Source organism: Pipistrellus kuhlii, unplaced genomic scaffold (genome assembly GCF_014108245.1).
Source record: "Pipistrellus kuhlii isolate mPipKuh1 unplaced genomic scaffold, mPipKuh1.p scaffold_m20_p_8, whole genome shotgun sequence".
NCBI lineage: Eukaryota > Metazoa > Chordata > Mammalia > Chiroptera > Vespertilionidae > Pipistrellus > Pipistrellus kuhlii.
The window spans coordinates 2150912-2168468 of record NW_023425584.1 but is presented as its reverse complement, the minus strand read 5'-3'; the positions used below and the strand labels follow the sequence as shown (position 1 = coordinate 2168468).

The 17557-nt window shown below is 58.4% G+C and overlaps 2 protein-coding genes across 11 annotated transcripts in view; both read right to left on the bottom strand.

The window, feature by feature from the left end:
* Positions 1-17557, bottom strand: part of LMTK2 (lemur tyrosine kinase 2) — a 71932-nt gene that overhangs the window by 5513 nt on the left and 48862 nt on the right. For 9 of the 10 annotated variants that reach the window (XM_045576807.1, XM_045576808.1, XM_036424308.2 and 6 more), the window contains 5 exons: positions 17025-17174; positions 12150-15069; positions 8589-8721; positions 8177-8416; positions 5806-7402 (listed from right to left, as the gene is read on the bottom strand). In XM_045576807.1, the coding sequence (XP_045432763.1) occupies positions 7374-7402; positions 8177-8416; positions 8589-8721; positions 12150-15069; positions 17025-17174 (3472 nt within the window). In that variant the 3' untranslated portion in view covers positions 5806-7373. The other variant, XR_006740722.1, reaches the window with a different exon arrangement.
* BHLHA15 (basic helix-loop-helix family member a15) lies at positions 822-3250 on the bottom strand. The gene is made up of 2 exons (XM_036424320.2): positions 3103-3250; positions 822-2427 (listed from the first exon to the last, which is right to left on the bottom strand). The coding sequence occupies exon 2, from the start codon at positions 2375-2377 to the stop codon at positions 1841-1843; it is 537 nt and encodes a 178-aa protein (XP_036280213.1). The 5' UTR covers positions 2378-2427; positions 3103-3250; the 3' UTR covers positions 822-1840.

The following is a 17557-nucleotide window of genomic DNA, read 5'->3' as shown; positions in this document are numbered from 1 at the left end:
CAGGCCTCTCCCCAGGCCTGTTCCCTCGCGCCCCCATATTTAACCCCCAAAGCGGAACTGAGGTCTTTAAAAATCCGTAACTGGCCACAGGGCATGCGAGTGCCCTCCGGCCTCTGGTGAAGGACTGGACGTGGGCGGGGCGGGAGCAGGAGGTGCAGATGCGCGTCTGGACCCAGAGCAAGAGCCCCCACGGGTGTCCTGTGAGGCAGTGGCGCAGGCCCTCTGCGCCCGGCACGCTCTCCCAGACAGAGGGCTCCGCTGGGCACCCCCCTGTGCTCCCAGCTCAGTTTGTGGGTTCCCTCAGCAAGTTCAGGGGCGGACTGAGCCCTGCTCTGGCCTCGGCTCAGCCAGGACAAGAGTCACCAGGTTTGCGGGCCTCACCTGTTTGGTCAGCCAGCGGGCCATCCTCAGCAGGGGTCGCCTGGACCCCTCCTGTCCCAAGCTCGGAGCTGCTCTCAACCTCAGGTCCCGTTGGTGGGCTGTCCTGACCACGCACCTTCCCAAGCAGCCGCGCCTGAGGGCAGTCAGGCGTGCGTGGGCCGCACCTGGCAGATGCCGGAGGCTGGCGGGGACGGCGGGCCGGGGCCCATCGGGCCTCCTGGGGCCACCTTCCAGAGGGGCCTGCACTGGGGCCGAGCGAGGGCCGGCCAGTGTCTGACCAGGTAAGTGACCCCGGCTGGGAAGGGTGCCGCCCGCTCCCCGATGCCAGGGCTGCAGTAAGTGGCTGGGCCCTGCCCTCCGGGGCTGGGACTGAGGGTGCACAGCAGGAACGAGCCCTGGGCTGCACAGCGCCACTCAGCCCAGCCTTCCCCCGTCTACAGCCCAGGGGGCCGGCAGAGATCTGGGACAGGGACTGGGCCCCGCATGCCAGGCCAACTCTACCCTCACCCCAGCCCCTGTCACTGTGGTTCCGCCCGAGGCTGCCAAGGGCCCTGCCCCCTCCCCACGCTGGCTGTGGGCAGGAGGACAAAGTCGCCAAGCCTGCTGCAGCCGCGGGGCAGGAACGCAGGAGGAAGCTTGGCCCTTGGCTGCGGAGACCTGCCAACATGCCAGCCCGTCTTTGCAGAGCAGCCTCGGGTGGGGGAGGGCGCTCCTGCCACCCAGGCTCTCCCAAGAGGGCCCCGAACCCCAAGCGGGACCCAGCATCCTAAAGTCCTATTAGACCACACAGTCAGCCCGACTGTGACAACGAGCAGCAAACCTGGGGGGACCCGAGGGAGGCCAGGGGCACTCCCTCCCCGAAGGGCCAGGGCTGAGAGGCCCAGCCCCCAGCGGAGTGGAGCCTCGTGGCCCCTCCCATCCTGCCCCAGCCCCTCAGCACCAGCACAGCCCCTCCGGCCCCCCAGCCCCTCCCGTCAGGAGCCCCGGCTCAGGGGAGGCAGGAAAAGATCGGCCTCCGGGACCTCGGAAGGTCCCTTTCCAGTTCACATGAGGTCGTACGATGAGGGATCCTGTCTAACATGCTGAACTCGCTTCAGCCATTGTGGCTCGGCCACACTCCCCAAGTGGCCCTGAGCTTTACTTGCTTTGTGCCTCAGTTTACCCGAATGAGGAGGCTCTGGTGCAGGTTGCAGGCGGTCCCTTCCTGGGCCTGGGCTTCAGGAGGACTGGGGACACGTACCCAGGTCCCCTCTCCCTGGGCCTCCCCGGCTTCAGGAGGGAGCCTGCAGGGAAGGGAATCTACCTACGAAGGCCTGTCAGCTCCCGCCTGGTCAATGGAAAAAACGGTCCGGGGCCACCGCTCCGCCCAGGAGGCAGCGGAGTGTTGAGGGACGGTGAGGCTGCTGGGGCCACAGCCACAGCCCCACGGGGGACGGGGGCTCGGCGGGCTGGGCGGGGGCTAGGAGCCCTCGCGGAAGCTGTGGATCTGGGTGGAGTACTTGTGCAGGTGGCCCTCGGGCTGGGCCTCCGGGGCGGCCCCCGCCGCCTGCTGCTGCTGGTAGTGCTGGTAGAGCTTGGGGCCGGGCCCCTCCAGGCCGGGCAGGCGGCCGCTGGACATGGTGAGGATGGTGGCCGTCAGCGACTTGATGTAGTTCTTGGCCAGCGTGAGGGTCTCGATCTTGGAGAGCTTCTTGTCGGCGCGCACGTGCGGGATGACCTCGCGCAGCGCCTGGAAGGCGTTGTTGAGCGTGTGCATGCGCTGCCGCTCGCGCTCGTTGCTCTCCAGCCGCCGCTGGACGCTGCTCTCCCGCCGGCCCGCCTGGCCCGCCGGCCCCGGCCGCCGGCGCCCGCCCTCGGCCCGCGCCCCCTGCGCCCGCGCCGTCCTGCTCCGCAGGCCCCTGGCCGGCTGGGGCCGCTCGGGGGCCTGCTCCCCCGGGGGGGCCTCTGTGTTCTGCGGGGGCGCCCGGCGCCGGGGGGGCCGGCTCTTGGTCTTCATGGCTCCAGACCGGTTGTCCCGGGGGTGGTGGCTCTGAGGGGCCCTTGGAGCTGAAATCCAGAACACAGGCCCCCCCTGGTCACTCGGTGGCCGGTGGACACTCGGAACAGCCAGCGGGCACTCAGGGCCGCTGCCCGCAGCAGCCTCCTCGCTGGCCGCTGCCCGCTGGCCGCTTGGTGCTCAGTGACCCCAGGCTGCTTCCCATGGACACACGGAGCCTCGAGCTGATCCCACACACCCCCTTGTTCCCGTTTGATCTCATGGGGACCCCTCTCCCCCTGAGGGAGGCGTCCTGAGCCCCGGACTTCTCTCTGGCCGCTGCTTCTCGCTGCCCCAGGTGCCTCCTGGTCTAGGGGTCAGGCCACCCAGGGCTGTCACCCCCTCCCAGCTCAGGGCGCTCTTCTGCCTGAGACTGCCCTGCCTCCCGCGTGCCGGACCCACAGCACCGATTCCGGCCACCGCACTGCCTGCACGGCCCGGCCATGTCACCTGCGGGGACAGCTCTGGGCCGGCCGCTGGGACCGGGGTCAGGGTCAGGGTCAGCAGAGGTCAGCAGTGGCCGGCGCCTGCAGCAGCCCCCCCCGCCCCTCCCGAGCTAAGCTGCAGGGGTCCCAGTCAGGGCTCTGCACCCAGACCTCCCCCCCAGGTTCCTCCCTGGACCCCACCTGGCCCTGCCCCCGGGCCTCTCCCCGCGGCTCCCCCACCGCCGACCCCAGCCCCGTTACCTGGGGACCAGCGGTCGCACGCGCCGGGCTGTCCACGGGGGACAAGGACACGTCGCTTTAGCCGCCCCAGGCGGGGCCCGGCCGCATGTAAATGAGCGCGGGGCGGGCGGGGCGGGGCCGCGGGGCGGGGCGGCGCGCACCTGGGGAGCCCGGCCGCGGCGGGACACAGGCCCCCGAGCCCGCGGCGGAGAGGAAGCGGGGCGGCCCCGGGGCCGCACCTGACCTTGGGGTTCAGGCTCAGCGCGTCTGGGGAATTCGCGGAGGAGCCGCGGATAAGGCCCATGTCCCACACGGGAAGCGGCCAGGTCCTCCAGGGGAAGCAGCCCCAGTTCCGGGGGACCCCCACCCCCACCCCCGCCCGCCGGCGGCCCGGGCGCCAGGGGAGGGCCCTGCCCCGGAGCTCCTGGGCGCGCCTTCGTGCATGTCGCCGGGAAATAACCGGTCCCGGTTTTAGGTCTCCGGGGGAGCAGCAGGCAGCTGGGGTCCAGCCCCCCACGTGCTTGACTGGCCCGCACCGGCCTCCCCCGCAGCACAGGCGCCGGAGCGCAGTGAGGCCCGGGGGCCGGTGCCCCACCCCCGCAGGATCAGGCATCTCTGAAGGGGGCCCCAGGTCTCCATCCGCTCCCTGAGCTCACATGGGAGTCGTTAGAAACGGAGGTGGGGCCCGGTGTGGGCAGTCTGGCCAAGAGCCTGTTGGGTGCTCTGGGCAGCTGGGACCAGGAGAGCGAGGACCGGCGATGGGGATAAGGCCACTCAGGGCTCAGAAAGGCTGGTCTGGAGCTGACTGGCCTCTTGGTTTGGGGCTCACTGGATGCTGGACCTCAGGCACCAAAATGCTCCTGAAACGCATCCAGGCCGAGGATTGCACACACACGAAGGCCGCACAAAGGCAGGTGAAGGCGAAAAGGGCATCTGGAGGAGACCAGGGCCGTGCCAGCTGCCTGCCCAGGGTCTTTCGTGTTCGAATTACAGAATAAACACAGCAACAGAGTTTATAAATATATAACTATTTATTTTGAATATTAAATAGTTTTTAAATTACAAGCAATTTATTGAATCACACTATGCATCAATATACAGTAAAAATCTTACAATTTAAAAATGTACACAATTTAAACTGAAAGTCCCTCCACTGTTACACTGCCGCGAAGGTAACGCTTGCGACTGTAAGGGAAGCGCACAGGTGTGACTGCCCCTCGGTCCTCCTCTGCGGACTGGACAGTGGATGCCCACTGAGGCCTACTAGACACGTCCAGCTGTTCAAACTACGGCTGGTGGTGGTTCAATACTGTCAACACACCTTTAAGGATTTACTTACACGTTAATGAGAACTTTCTTTTTAACAGTCAACACTTGAGCCAACCCCGTCACAACCTAGGAAGATGGTTTGAGATTCGGATCTGAAGAACAGCAGCATTCTTCCTCTAAGGCTATTGCTCAGATGGCTCAGGTCTTACAGCCCCTGACCGGCCCACTTCGGGAATTTTCAGAGACCAGCTGAGTCAAGGTAAGCCGGGAGCTGCATCCCACACCTGGGCCCTCAGGGCAAGTGAAGTCATTAACCCTGCAAACACCCTGTGGGCATGAAACTAAGAGGCTTTTAACGGTGTCTCACGGCAGCAAGACGTACAAAGACTGGTCTTAGGTAAACCCATTTCTATAGAAACCACACGTAAAAATAGAGTTTTCAGTTCAGCGTTGCTGAGTGCTTCATCCTTACGATGAATGGCTTCTTCCCAGACCACAGTCCGTGTCTCAGAGGATCCGGGAGCGCTTTTCCTACATTCTCTCTGACTGACAACCGTCACTGATACACAGTGAGCAGCGAGCTAGGAAGGAAATGAAGGTCAGGTTATCTGCGGGATTAAACTCCACCAAAGTAGGACTAATCGAACTGAGACCTGATCGATCCCAAGGGAGTCAGGGAGCCCGCATTCCCTGGAGAAGCACTGACTTGTTCACAGCATAGCTTACCAGACAAGTACTGCTTGAAAACCCACTGTGGGTAGACAACCCAGTAAAAACAAAAAATGAAACAGAGCACACACTGACATTTCAAAAATGGGCTGAGAAGTTTAAAGTTTAGTGTACATGATTTATTTCCTGCATATTGCTTGAGATTTCAAAAGAACATGTTCACACATGTGTTCATTATAAATATAAAATATTCCCCACCATGCAACCCCACAGTAAGATCTATTCCAACTCCCCCGCCCCCCCAACTCAATGTATAAAATGCCTTTTTGGCAATTAATTATGAGAGCGACACAGACTTAAAATAAATTAAAATGTTAAAATCTCCTTAATCATAGTGAAAAATGGTCAACCCAAAATATCAGATTTAGCCTGGGCTGACTGTATAAGAAGACTATATGTTCTATGGATTGGCTTGGTTTTAGTCATTAAGTCTGAACCCTTTAAACCTATACTTTGAAAAAAACTAGTATAATGGTCTTATTTCTCGCTAAACCAAGCTGGTAGTTAGATGTAAAAATTCAGAAAGCTCAGGAAGTCTCCATAAGAAACTCAGAGTTTGGCAACTTTGGAAAAATCACCTTCTAATGCCCTGTCAACTTTTCAAAGTGCCCTCCACAGGGTCCGGTTCCCATCAGCGCCCCTGGCTACACCAACCCCCCCTCCCCCTGCGGTGACCTGTGCTCACAGCAAGAGGGGGGCAAAGTCTCTCGCTCTGGACCGTCACTGCTAGTATAAAAGTTAGTGGAGTGAACCAGAATTGGTAATAAGGACCAACATTTACTACGGAAACTAGCCAGCGTCCACATCTGCCTCTCGCCCTCGGACGGTTCCTGTGACTCAGATCCCGGGCCCCGGGCTGGAGCCGGGAAAGCACATCAGCAGCGAGAGCAGCGAGGAGGGCAGCCTGTGGGGCCACAGCCCTGGCTCAGGACGGACCGCCGAGCCCCCTCAGCGCTGCTCGGGCCCGGGAACTCCCCGCTGAGAGGCCAGCAGCATGGTTCACACTGCACACTGGCTCTTCTCCAGGAAGGGGGACTTGGGCTGAGTGCGATGGGAGGGTCAGTGCAGGGCGCCCCGAGGCAGCCTCTGGGTGAATGACCAGGCAGGGCTGCCCAGCTTCCGGCCAGGAGGATGAGCTGGCTGTGGGGGCCTCGCCCTGTCCCTGTCCCTCCTTCCTCAGCTGCGGTGGCGTATGGGCATCTCCCGGACGGGACACGCCTGGAGGGTTGTGAGGGGAATCAGCTCCGGGGCTGTGAGAGCTCACGGCCACAGGCCGGTGTTCACAGACAGAGCCCGGGAGCAGCTCCTCCCTCCGGTCCGCTCTCCGCGGAAGGAGTTCAAGGACCCGGCCACCACAGCAGGTGTCCGTGACGGCGCGGGCTCGGAGGGGGTGCCTCTGGGGGAGGGCCGGGGCCGCCCAGCTAGCCAGCACTCAGTTCTGGGGTGTGCCACCTGTTGGTGTTTACCAAAAGGGTTTAAAAGTCAGGGGTAGAGGGGGATCAGAGAGGCTGCAGGGCCCTCGGCTCCTCAGAGAGGCCGCCCCGCCCAGGAAACCACCGTGTCGAGGAGACAGCAGGTTCCGGCCGATCGCCCAGGAGCAGCCACTCGGGACTCAAGCGTTTCCTATGAGGACACGAAGCTCTAACGTTCAGATCAGTGGTCGTTCACGGAAGGGAGCCAGCTTTACAGCTCCAGCCACTCTGAGGACTGCACTCACTCAAATGCTTAAGCTGTACAAGTACCATGCAGGCAAATTAACTATAACACAACCAGGAAATCAAGCCAGTGGCAGCACCAGCTTGACCTGCCGTATTTTCCTTGAATAACTTAAGGTTCTGTACAGAATCAGGGACTCTAGAATGGTCACCCACAGTGCAATGAAGCAGCAGTTAGTGATCGCTTACACGGAACACACAGGCTCCGGTGCCCCGGAGCCCCTGTGCGCAGACGGGTGCCGGGTGTGGGCACAGAGAGCCCCGCGCGGGGATCAGTGACAGCCGGGAGCCACACGCACCAGGAGCGCCAGCCCTCCCCACGGCAGACCGGAGCCCGGTGTCTTTATGGTGAGAGGGGCTGCGGGCGCCCAGCTGCCAGGGCAGCGAACCACACGGGACGGGACCCGGCTGCCCAGACAGGCTTCCTGCCTGGGTACCAGCCCGGGCCCGGGGCTGGCTCCGCTCCGCCTCCCGGGTCTCCTGTCCCGCTCAGCAGACATCCGTGGATGGCGTTCTCGGTGGCAGCACAGGCCCGCGGGCGGGGAAGCAGCCTGGAACCTGAGATGCATCAGCGTCCACCTAATCCTTCTCTCCGTCTTCGCTGCTTCCTGTTGGGGGAGAGCAAGCAGGGCGGTTACAGTGGCGTCCCCGACAGAAACAGCCGGGCACAGCGGATCCGCCTGCAGGACCCGGGATGAGGTGCCCGGGTGGCAAGGCACCTGCCGCGCCCCCGTGCCTTCCCAGGCAGCACAGCTGCTCGGCTCCCACGCCGGCCAATGCCAGGCCGAGGCCGAGGGCGAGGAGAGCCGTGGCGGCACACATCTGCCTCCGCCAGGCGTGAGGGCCTGTGCGCTATCTAATCGGCACAATTAAGCGCAGCACAAACACAAACAGAAGCTCTTTATGTTTCCCAGTTATTGTTTGATCTGCAAACTTCAAATAAAGAATGTACCTCTTAACCTTTATCTTGCGATCTAGTTATGGGGAAAAAAGGGTCCATATGTTCAGATAATACAACTTCAAATGTGCCCTGCCCGTGACTTCCCACCCAGCCCCTGGTACCGCACGAGGACCAAGACTTAATGGCAAAATCAACATTCCTGGGGGAAACCAGGGTGAATTTGGGCTCAATCCCAAAATTGGGCCGAGTGTTCCTAAGAGCACAGCCTTCTGAAGAGGAGGAACAGGAGACGGGGCCAGCCGGTGGGGGCAGCGAGGGGATGCCTGCAGAGTACCGAGCCCCGGATACCGGGTCGGGAGGGGGGGATGTGGCCCCGCCAGCTGCGTGGAGAGCTGTCCCTAACCCTCCCGCCAGGAAAGCCGCAGGTTAGCGCGCACTCAGGAACGGGGACGGTCTCCCGGGACCCACCGCCACCGCTCACCTCCGGGCTCGATGTCCGAGTCGGTGAGGTGTGTGAGGGAGAAGCTGGCGATGCTGGCGGGCGAGATGGAGAAGCGGGAGAAGGGCGCCGGCTGGGGCCAGCTCTGCTCCGCGCCCCGGGGCGGCGGCGGCGAGAAGTACTTGGAAGCCTGCAGAGCCGGCTTGGAGCTGAGCAGGTTGCTCGTTGTCTTGGACATGAACGGGTCTGCGGAGAAGTCGTCATCCCATTCGAAGCCTCCACCTACGGGAGAGCGAGAGGCATCGCCTCCTGGGATCGCTGGCGATAGAACAGCAAACACAGCAGCGCCAGCAGGCGGTGTGTCTCGGTCCTTTACCCCCGCAGTGCAGCCATCGCCACAAGCTCACACTCACGCACTCGCTCGCTTTGTTTAACCCGCCGGGAGGGGAAATACCTTCGTCGTCGGTGGAGCTTTCGGAGTTGATGCACCTGCTCAGGTAGGGGGCGTCCGAGGACGGCACCGGGCCGCCCCGCTCAGGGGCCCGCGCCTCCGCCCCGCAGTGCCCCAGCTCTTTGGTCGGCGTCTCCTGCAAAGACAGCAGAGCCGTCAGGGAGGGCCTCCGGCCGGCTGTGACAGGCTCCTCCACAGGAGCGGCTTCTGGGCCCGGGCCGGGGGCAGGAACACACAGCCCGGGCCCAGTGCACGGAGCAGCTACGCGGGGCCTCTGAGAAGCAGCAGCAGCAGGCTGGCTGGGATGAAGCCGGAATTCAGATACCAAACAGCAGTGAACTCACCCCTTCCCCTACCCCGCACCGCAGCCCTGGCTGGCCTCCCGAGCCTGTCCTGTGCGTGTGCCGCCCTGGCCAGACGGGACCGGGAGCAGCGGTCCCCGACAGCTCCATCCAGGGCTCAGCGCGCTGTTCAGGCAGCTCTGCCAGGCGCACTTGGAGGCAGCGAGAGCTCAGAAAGCACTCGATGGCGGCCTCTGAGGGCCTCGGGGTCTCCGGTCCTCTCGGGTGTCTTGGGCCTTCCTAGTGTGGCTTTCTGGCCAGAAAGCGGGGGCTCTGGTGTCCCCCCCGACGCTACATCCTTCGCAGGGGAGCAGTGAGAACGGAGAGCCAGGCTCCTCACTCTCCGGGCACACAGGCCCTCTGGGGGGAGGACATTCGGCCCCTCATGGCCACGGAGCCGGGCACCCCTATCGCTGCCACCCTGGGACTGCCGGGCTGGACGAGAGAAAGCGAATAAACAGGAACTTCTCCCCCTTCTGGCAGAACACCCCTCCTGCCCCCTCCAGAAGCAGAACAAGAGCTCTGAGCTCTGTTCATCCCAGGGCCCTTTGCAATGCAGGGTGCTGAGTTCCAACAGCACAGCAAACGAGAGAACGCCCAACCCACGAAGGCTTAAAAACTAACGCGTGTATAAATAATCTGAGGGTCACGGGAAGCCTTGAGGAAAACTAGAAAATATTGTGAACGGAATGAAAATACAACATTAAAATTTGTGGGGTGCAGCTAACGTAGTACATAGAGGGACATTCATAGCATGAAATGCTATTAGAAAGAAAAGGTTTTACATCCTAAGTGTCTTCCTTAAGAGTCTAGAAAAGGAAAAGCAAAATAAATCTAAAGCAACTGAAGAAAATAATGACACAGCAAAAATCAATAAAATTGAAAAGAAAATAATGAATAAAAAACACTCCATGAAATCAAAAGCAGTTCTTAAAAAAGATCAATGAGTCTACACAATCTCTTTAAAGAGAAATGCTGCCCGGCTTCTCTACGAGGCCAGCGGCGTCCCTCGGGTGCGGACTGAAAGCAAGCAGAACGCCCTGCCAGGCTCTGAAGGACCAGCGGGAAGACAGCGGAGTCCCCTCAGTGCAGACGGCACTTCTCCCCCAGCTGCGCCTTAGGCCCCATGCGATTCCCATCAGAATCCAAGCTGGATTTCTGTTTGCAGCTACAGACAAGCTGGTTCTAAAATCTCTCCGGCAAATTACAGGAACTGTAGAAGCCAAAGTAATTTTAAAAAGGAAGAAAAGTGATAAAGGAATCGTCCCCCTGATTTTAAGATTTAGTCACAGGAGTGAGGTCCTGGCAAAGAGGCAAATACACAAGTCAGCGCAACAGAACAACAAGTTCAGTTACAGACCTAGAGAGATCTGGTCATTTAATTTCTGACAAAAGTGCAAAGGCTGTTCAATGGACAGGGATCAGTCTTCTCAACACACATCCAAACATACAACAATGAACCCAAACTCAACCTTACACAGAAATCAACTCAAATGTAAAACAGATGTAAACATAAAACTTATGAGAAAATATTCAGGATCTAGGGGTTGGTGAAGGGTACTTAGACATAACGAAAGTATGAGCCTGGCCAGTGTGGCTCAGTGGTTGAGCATTGACCTAGGAACCAGGAGGTCACAGTTCGACTCCTAGTCAGGACACTTGCCCAGTTTGCAGACTTAATCCCCAGGAGGGGGCGTGCAGGAGGCAGCTGATGGATGAATTCTCTCTTCATTGATGTTTCTATCTCTTTCTCCCTCTCCCTTCCTCTCTCTGAAATCAGCAAAAACATCTTTTAAAAAATTACGATCTATAAAAAAAGTGATAAATGGAAGTCTCCCAAAATTTAAAACTTTTGCTCTGTGAAAGACAACCTACAGACTGGGAGAAATATTTCTAAACCATGGATCTGACAAACGTCTCATATCTAGAATTTATTAAAAATCCAAACAAAACTCAAGACACAGAGAATCCAGGTAAGAAAATGGGCAAAAGAGGGGACCCGTCACTGAAAGGACGCAGACGGCAAACGAGAGCCGTGCAGCCGCCCTGGCCAGCCGCCGGGAAACGGAGTCAGATCACGGCTGAGGCTGCTAGCTAACGGGAAAGACAGTGCCACCACCAAACACTGCAGAGACAGAGAGAGCCTGAACCTCCCCACTCTGCCTCTGTGGAAAAGGTTCTTTTCTTTAAACAACTGAACATACGCTTACATACAACCTAGCACCCAAACCCCCACCCCCCCATCCGTGTCCACTAAAACCTGCACACAATTAGGCAGAGTGGGAAAGCCCAGCTGTCCCCCGGCAGGTGGATGCTGATGTCTCGGCACACCCGCCCCCCGGAGCACACGGTCAGTCCTGCGCTGGGGTGGGTCTGAGGAACTGCGCGCCAGAGAAAAGGCAGCCTCAGAGGCACCGAGCTGAGAGAGAGGCCGCAGGCTCAGCCCAAGGACTCCCACCAGGCGGGCTGTGCTTTAAGGAGACAAGGGCCACGGACCCCCACGCCTTCTGGGACATAAAGGGTCCCATTCAGATGTGCCTGTGGCTGAGCTTCCCTCACAGTCTAGCTGATTCAAGAAGCAAATGCAGACTAGTCGACAGAGAATATTTTTTTTAAAAGTCTGAATTATAGGCTGGTTCATTTTTAAAGAAGGAAAAGTCTGAGCCCACCTGTGTGGTGCACAGCGGGCACCTGCTCCACAGTGGGATGGAGGGCAGGAGAAGGGAGGAGGGCAGGAGAGTGGGAAGAGCAGAGGGGGGTGGGAGCAGAGCAGGGAGGAGGGCAGAAGGGAAGTAGAGGGCAGGAGGGGGGATGGAGGGCAGAGGGGGGAGAAGGGGAGGGCAGGAAAGGGGTGGAGGGTGGGAGCGAGGAGGAGGAAAGCAGAGCCACAGACCCTGCTGCTGCCCCACAGGCACTGCCACGGGGCTGCGTCTCCAGAGCTAAGCTGAGCCCGCCTGCCCCACTGCCCTGCGTGCGGGCCTCACTGCCATGTCAGACATAGCGATGCCGCGAAGGGTAACCACTTCAGCAGACCTCGCCGGGAGCCCGGGAAGAGCAGTGTCCTCCGTAGCAAACGGAGCTCCCTGTGCACACTGCACTTCTGCTGATCCTTGGGACGGTAACAGCGATCAACCGCAGCCTCAGGATGAAAATGAGGGAAACGGCACACTCAATGTCCTCCCCACTGTGGAACCTCCAGTGCACCGGCGGGAGGAACAGATACCTGGTCAAACAGATAGACGGTGACGTCGTCGAAGAAGGTCACCGCCTTCTTCTCCCTCCGGCCGCCCTGGGGCAGCGGGGCGGCCGCCGGGGCCTTCAGCAGGCTCCGCAGGTGCCGCCCATCGTCGCTGCTGAGGACCACAGGCACCGGGTGCTCCACCTCGTCCTCCGACTCGGAGCTGAGGCTGTGCAGGGTGAAGGCCCGCAGGTCCTCGTCCGAGTCGTCGCTGTTCTCGTCCTCCTCGTCCGCGTCCATCCCGTCCTCGGAGAGGTCCAGCAGGCCCGCCGCGCCCAGCTTCCCCAGGTACTTGCCCTCCACGTCCGGCTCCTTCAGCTTGGGGCCCTCGTGGCCGGGCAGGGGCTGGTCCGCCGGGCTGCCGGGGTGCAGGGCACTGGCGAATGCCAGGAGCTCGTGGGTGTTGGTCCCGGTGGAGGCGATGGTGCAGGGGGGCTCTTCCTGGGCCTCGGAGTCATCGCCGCTGCTCAGCTCCGAGTTTAACGCGCTCGAGGGGCTGCCCGCTTCGTCTGGGGGCGCAGGCAGCTCCTCGGAAACGCCCGTCAGTGCCGGCTGCGCTGTTTCTCCCGATGCCGGGAGCCGGGAGTTCTGGAAAGCAGAGGGACAGCTTTGGTCTGGCGGGCTGCTTTTGGTCTCCAGGCCTCTGTCCGTGGTGCCAGGACTCGGCTCTGGAATGACTGGCTCAGGCGGAGGCCGATCCGTTACCAAGGCCACAGCTGACACCGAGGTTCCCTGGACCCCCTCCGACTTCTTGTCAGGCTCGGAGTCATTGTCTGAGAAGTAGGCAGAGTCTCGGTAGGAGCTCTGAGAGCCAGCGGCAGAGGCGTGTGCGGCCAGGTCGGCACTCTGGTGGCCATCGGCGGCATCTGAGATGACGATGACAGGGGTGGGAGGCAGCTCGCCACGACCGCCGTCACCTGCTGCGGCCGCGTCTGAGGCCGAGGCACCGTCGGGAGCAGGGTGCAGCGTCCATTCGGGCGACTCCAAGTTCTCTGTCTCGTACCCGCTGTCCGCAGGCTTGTCAGGGGGCAGGAGTGTCTCCTGCCCTGCTCCTAACGACCCCAGCAGAGCCTCATGGACGTCCACGGAGTCCAGGGAATCGGGGGTCTCCGCCGACTGCTCTGAAGTGGGGATGGGTGTGGACAAGCTGTCTTCCAGAAGGCTGTCCTGGCTGGTCGAGTCGGAGGACAGGGCCAGGCCGCCCTCGTTGGCGGCATCTTTACAGCTGAGCTGGTGCAGAGCGCCCCCGGCTGCCGGGCTGCCCTCCAGCGGCCCGTTCCTGGGAGGGTCTTCTGAAGGCGGCTCGTTTTGCTGTCTCAGTTCCGGAAGGCTGCTCTCTATGCTCACTTTCCTGGCAACAATGTCACCCACAAGAGCAGGGTCACTCTGGGTCCGTCCGGAGGCCTCTTCCCTCGGCGGAGTCAGCGTGAGGGACCCAGGGCCCATGCTGTCTGTGCCAGCATCGGTGGAGGGAATGCCAACCGGGACAGTCACCGAATCTACCTCTGCTTCTTGGCCAAGACAGTCGTCATGGACACCGACATCTAAACGCCTGGGCGTGGTTTCCTCCTGCTTCGGGAACGTCCCTGTCAGTGCGTGGGGAGGTGTTCCTTCCGGTCCGAGGGAGGTAGGAGGTACCTGCACTTCCGGGGAAGACGGCTCGGAGGTGCTCAGAGCAAGGGCCTGGAGCACAGCCCGCGTCTCCGGACCCTTGACGCTGACGTTTTCCTGCAGCGAAGAGAAGCCTGGTTTGTTTTCAGCAAACGTAAACTCAGCATCTAAAGTGTTCCTGCGTGGAGTTTCTAACATGGTTTCCGTAAAGCCAGCGTTTTTAAGTTCTGTTTGAAGGTCATTTATATGTTCTTTGCTACACAATGAGTCTCTTAGTAAGTTTTTCTCTTGAAGAAATAGAAAGTTTTCTGACAATTCTTGCACATTCAGTGGATCAAAATGATCTTGGCGCGCAAGGTCATAAAGCTTGTGGGGCTCCTCTTTCTCCAGGCGGCCTGTTATCACTGAGTCTTTGGGCTCATCCACACTTGAACTTAGCGTGGCCGGCTTAAAGTCAGCCTGAACTCCATTCAGTTCCATCAGGTCGAATAGTTTTTGGTGACTGGGCAGGTCCGCCGACTTGTCCAGATCATTAAATATACTGTTAAAAGGGCTCTCGGGGCCCCTGGCGGCACGCGCGTCCTCAGGGGGGCTGGGGTCTGTGGGGTCTGCGCTGCTCTGGAAGAAATCCTCATCGGTACTGGACTCCTCACACTCCAGGCCCCTGAGCGTCAGAAACTGGGGCGCCTCGTCACGCGTCCTCTCGGGGTTCTCCAGCTCCGTGGTGAGCAGTGCAGGCGGGTAATCGAGCTCCAAGTTGCTACCACTCTTTTCTTCTAATTGGATGTAATAGTCGCTTCCCACAGACAGGTTGTGGGCATCGAACACGGGAACCACGCCCGGGGCTCGCACAGGGACCTCCTGGCCACTGCTGTCTTGCTTCCCGGGCCCGGGGTCGGAGAGGGAACTCTCAAACACCTCCACGGGGAAGAAGATGCTCGTGTAAGACAAGGCCTCGTCCGGGGGGCCCCGGCTGCGCTCATCGAAGTGGTCTTGCTTGGCCGCCTCCCAGACGTACTCGAAGCTCAGGCCCTGGCTGGTTTCCGTCACAGTGAGGACCTCCTCCATCTCCCGGCCAAGCCGGTCCCGGGAGAAGTGGTCGAGGATGGGGAAGGCGGCGCTGTTGGTCGTGTCCCTGGTGTGTGTGTTCGGTTTAAGAGCGTTCCACTGCTGTTCGAAGTCCACCTCCGAGTCCCGCTGGCTTTGCATGCGCAGGTAGGTGAGCAGCCTGTGCACGTCCTCGGCGGCCGGTCGCTTGTCTGGTGGCAACCAACAGAACTGCAAAACTTCATACCTGAGGGACACACGGTAGGGTGTTAACGGACTGATAACCAATGGCCTCACTCCTTTATGGATAATAAAGAACATTATAACTGATGAACAAAAAGATAGATACAGAGGCAGAGAAGCATGGAACAGACTGTCAAATTACAGCAGGAAGGCTGGGGGCGGGGGGAGAGGTAAGAGATCAACTGAAGGACTTGTATGCATGCATATAAGCAAGACACCGTGGAGGTGGAGTGAGGGCATGTGCTGGGAGGATAGGGGAGACCGGGGGAAGATCAGGGGGGGGGGGGGGGGGGAGAGACATATGTACTACTATTTGTAATACTTTAAACAAAAAAACAATAATAATAAAATTTAAAAAATACAAAATGAAAAAAAGAGTTGACTCCCCCCCCCCCCAAAAAAAAAGCATAATACGCAAATTGACTGAAGAGCAGAACCACCAGTCAGCGGGGGCAGGGCTGGCGAGCAGGTGGCACCAAGGTATGTGCCAGCAGGCAGAGGAAAGGACCAGCGATGGAGGGGGGGGGGCGCGGGCAGCGCAGCAGCACCATTCCCTGATCAGCCCACCTGGTCGCCTCCCACAGAGGGAGGCTGGGTGGCAGTGGCAGGGTGATGGGGCGGTGCTGATCCTGATCAGCCAGCCCGGTTGCCTCCTGCAGAGGGAGGCCAGGCCAGACTGCGGCTCAGGCCCGCTCCCCACGAGGCCCATGGGGAGAGGGCCTAAGCCTTCAGTAGGACATCCCCTGAGGACTCCTGGACTGTGAGAGGTGCAGGCCAGGCTGAGGGACCTCCCCACCCCAGTGCAAGAATTTTTGTGCACCAGGCCTCTAGTTTCCAGAATAAGAAGACTACAGGAGCCCCTAAGCCAAATCAACATCCAGAAGTCTCTATGCTTGAATCACTGCTGGCCACCTGAAGGCGTTCAGATCCTGTGAGACCATGGTGAGAGGAAATGCAGAAATAACATGTTTGACCACTAATTTCTGTGTTCTCAGGACATTCCACAGGATCACTGCAATTCTGTTGCCTTGTCATTTGTTCCTCTGGTGTTTAACCAAGGACTTGTTACTGAATTCAGAAAGAATAGTTTTAACATGCTGTCCTCAAAAACAATTGCCATGGGTATTCTGAGTGGAAAGAATGCACTTGCCTTGAGTTTGTAGATTTACTCACTTTACTTTGCAAAAACTCACACAGACAAATGCTGCTGTAACTAATCTCACTACTCACTGACGAACAGTAACACTATAATCTTCTGCAGCACGTGGTTTCCTTTAGACCATAAACGGAGCTGAAAGTGGAGGGAAAAGAGAGAAGAAGCCCAAGAAGGCAGCACCAGGAGCTGGACTTCCAGGGCTGGCTCAATACCGCTGACGGTAACCATGAGCAGAGACAGCGTCACATATTAAACTTACAGCCTATGTGCCCAGTTATTCTGGGGCAATGGCTCTAGCAACCTGGGCAGCTGAGCACTGCCTACAGGCAGGCCCCAAGCTTCGGGGCAATGCAGGGGCTTAGACAGAGGCCTGAAGAGAAGTGAACAGATCCTAATTGGAAATGGAGTGAGAACTGGTTCAAAGACTCGTAAGAAATGTTTGTTTTGCAAATGTGAACATATGTTATGTTATGCAAATTAATTTCAACTGCCAATTTAAATATTTTTATGCTATCTTTTTTCTCACATATTAGATATCACTTATATAGCCAGCCTCATTTGAAAACAATTCTGCAATCGATTCCAGTCAGGTGAAAACAATTCTGCAATAGCAAACTCTCCGACTGTTGACTTTTAAAATAAATCTAACTTCACATTTTTTATTGCGAATAATACAAAAATCCCTGCTTGTTCCATACATTTTTCAAAAACAATGTTAAGTTATAAAAATATACAATTATTTTTAAAAGTCATAAAAAAAATGTAACATTTATTGTATAAAAACAGAAACAGAAGTCACCAACCATCTGTCAGAATAAGGCTGCTCCAGCTGGGGCTTGGGGAGTTTTGTGTCTCTCTCTCGAATGACCCGGTTAAGAACATCTAAGTTGGACAGGTTGCAATACGGCTGAGCAGCATTATCAAAAAGTTCCCAAAGTGTCACACCCAGGGACCTGAGGGAAAAATAAAGTGATTATTTCTTTCTCCCTGTAGACGCTGAAGTTTTAGCATCCACATTGTTTGTGCAGTCACTAGGAACTCTAAAGACAAGGTGTGTACTGAAACGTAGTAAAGACAGCTCTCTAACATGATCTGAAAGAGACATTCTCATTAAACCCAGGACCACGGCAAGTAGGCCTCCTCTTAGATACTGGTGGACACGACTCTGGCAGTTCTGGCCAATGCAAAACAATGTGAAACAGACAATAGGCACAATTATAGGGAGGAGCTAATCTGACTCTCAACTTCAAAAGTCAAGAAATTATTTGAAAGAGAAACCAAGATGGCGGCATAGGTAAACACCTGAACATGCTGCCTCGCACAACCACTTCAAAAC